At 50.8% G+C, this 1,212-nt stretch overlaps 1 protein-coding gene across 1 annotated transcript; it reads right to left on the bottom strand.

The window, feature by feature from the left end:
• Window positions 1–6: 6 nt before the first annotated feature.
• LOC112818868 (disintegrin and metalloproteinase domain-containing protein 1a-like) lies at window positions 7–1,206 on the bottom strand (the record flags this gene model as incomplete). Its single annotated transcript, XM_025865954.2, has 1 exon — window positions 7–1,206. A coding segment is annotated over exon 1 (1,102 nt), but the record flags the coding sequence as incomplete, so codon positions are not given.
• Window positions 1,207–1,212: the final 6 nt, after the last annotated feature.

Here is a 1,212-nt window from a genome sequence, read left to right as displayed (position 1 = left end):
GGTCACAGCATGGGTTATTACCACAGTCAGGTCCACAGTCACACTCCTCATTGTAGTCCAACACACCATTCCCACACGTGGCTTGCCTACGCAGGCGACCTTTGGGCCGAGGCTTGTTAAATAGGCAGGCCCCTTTGTGTTCCCGCAGGAACTGATAGAAGTGGTCAGAGCTGCAGTTGCTGAAGCCACTGTCTTTAGTGATATTTTCATGCATGAGGCAAAAGCGTTTATCTTTACAAATGCAGGCCGAGTGGTCGTGCTGAATACCCAAGTTGTGCCCAAGCTCATGGACCATGAGCGCTGCAAACAGGAGGACATCTTCATGATGGAAGGCTTCAACAGCTGCTGCAAAGCCTCTTGAACAGGCACCATTGAGAAATGCCTGTCCCACGTCCTCTTCAGGATGATGTCCCACGATCATGTGGGCAACATCGTGCTTCACACGATGGAGGAGCTGCTCCTGTCTCCAGCTATTGAAATTCCTGAGTGTAACTCGCAAGTCCGCTGGGACTTCTATGAGGTCCCCCTCGGTCCAAATCTCCATTCCAGCCAGCACCACCTCGGTGTTTATTTCCCGACTGAAGATGTTGGCCAGAGCAGTGATGTCCATTACTCTCTGGACTGTCTCATTGACGTTACTGCCCCACATTTGGAACCGCTGGTTGTTGACCACGACAAACATCTCCACGTACTTGGTGTGTGACCAAAAGGAGGACAGTGCCTGTGGACTTCGAGGCTTCCTGCTCCCTTGTTGCCGGCTGGTGGACACCACTTGGCTGCCTTTGGAGGTGACACTACAGGAGACTCGAGCTTGGTGTGCCATGGTGTACAGTACATGTTCAAACCGTTTTGAAGTGTCCATGGGCTCAATGCCATAGGGTTTCCCCTCCTTAATCAGGATGCCCCTGAGGCCTGAACAGGTGTTGAGGGAAACAAAAGAACCTGGGACTCCTTCTATGTAGCCTTCATAGTGACAGTCATGCGAGATGAAAGGCGTTTCTTGCCCCAGGACACCATTGTGGTAGCTGAAGACTGGGAAGTTATTCACAAAATAGTCTCTCTTCACCTTCAGGTGAATCACCTGTTTCTGGCCCTGCATTAATAGCATATAGGATGCCTTTTCCCCTGGGTCTTCCCTTCCCTTGACTGTCAGACCCTTGGGGATGACTGTTTCATAAGAAGAGTAATATACAGATCCAGGGTCACAGTACA

The sequence above is a fragment of the Callorhinus ursinus genome, unplaced genomic scaffold, assembly GCF_003265705.2.
Source record: "Callorhinus ursinus isolate GAN/ISIS: 27379988/994484 unplaced genomic scaffold, GSC_fseal_2.0 scaffold12186, whole genome shotgun sequence".
In the NCBI taxonomy this organism is placed as follows: domain Eukaryota; kingdom Metazoa; phylum Chordata; class Mammalia; order Carnivora; family Otariidae; genus Callorhinus; species Callorhinus ursinus.
The sequence above is the reverse complement of the archived record's forward strand: the minus strand, read 5'-3'. Positions and strand labels throughout refer to the sequence as shown.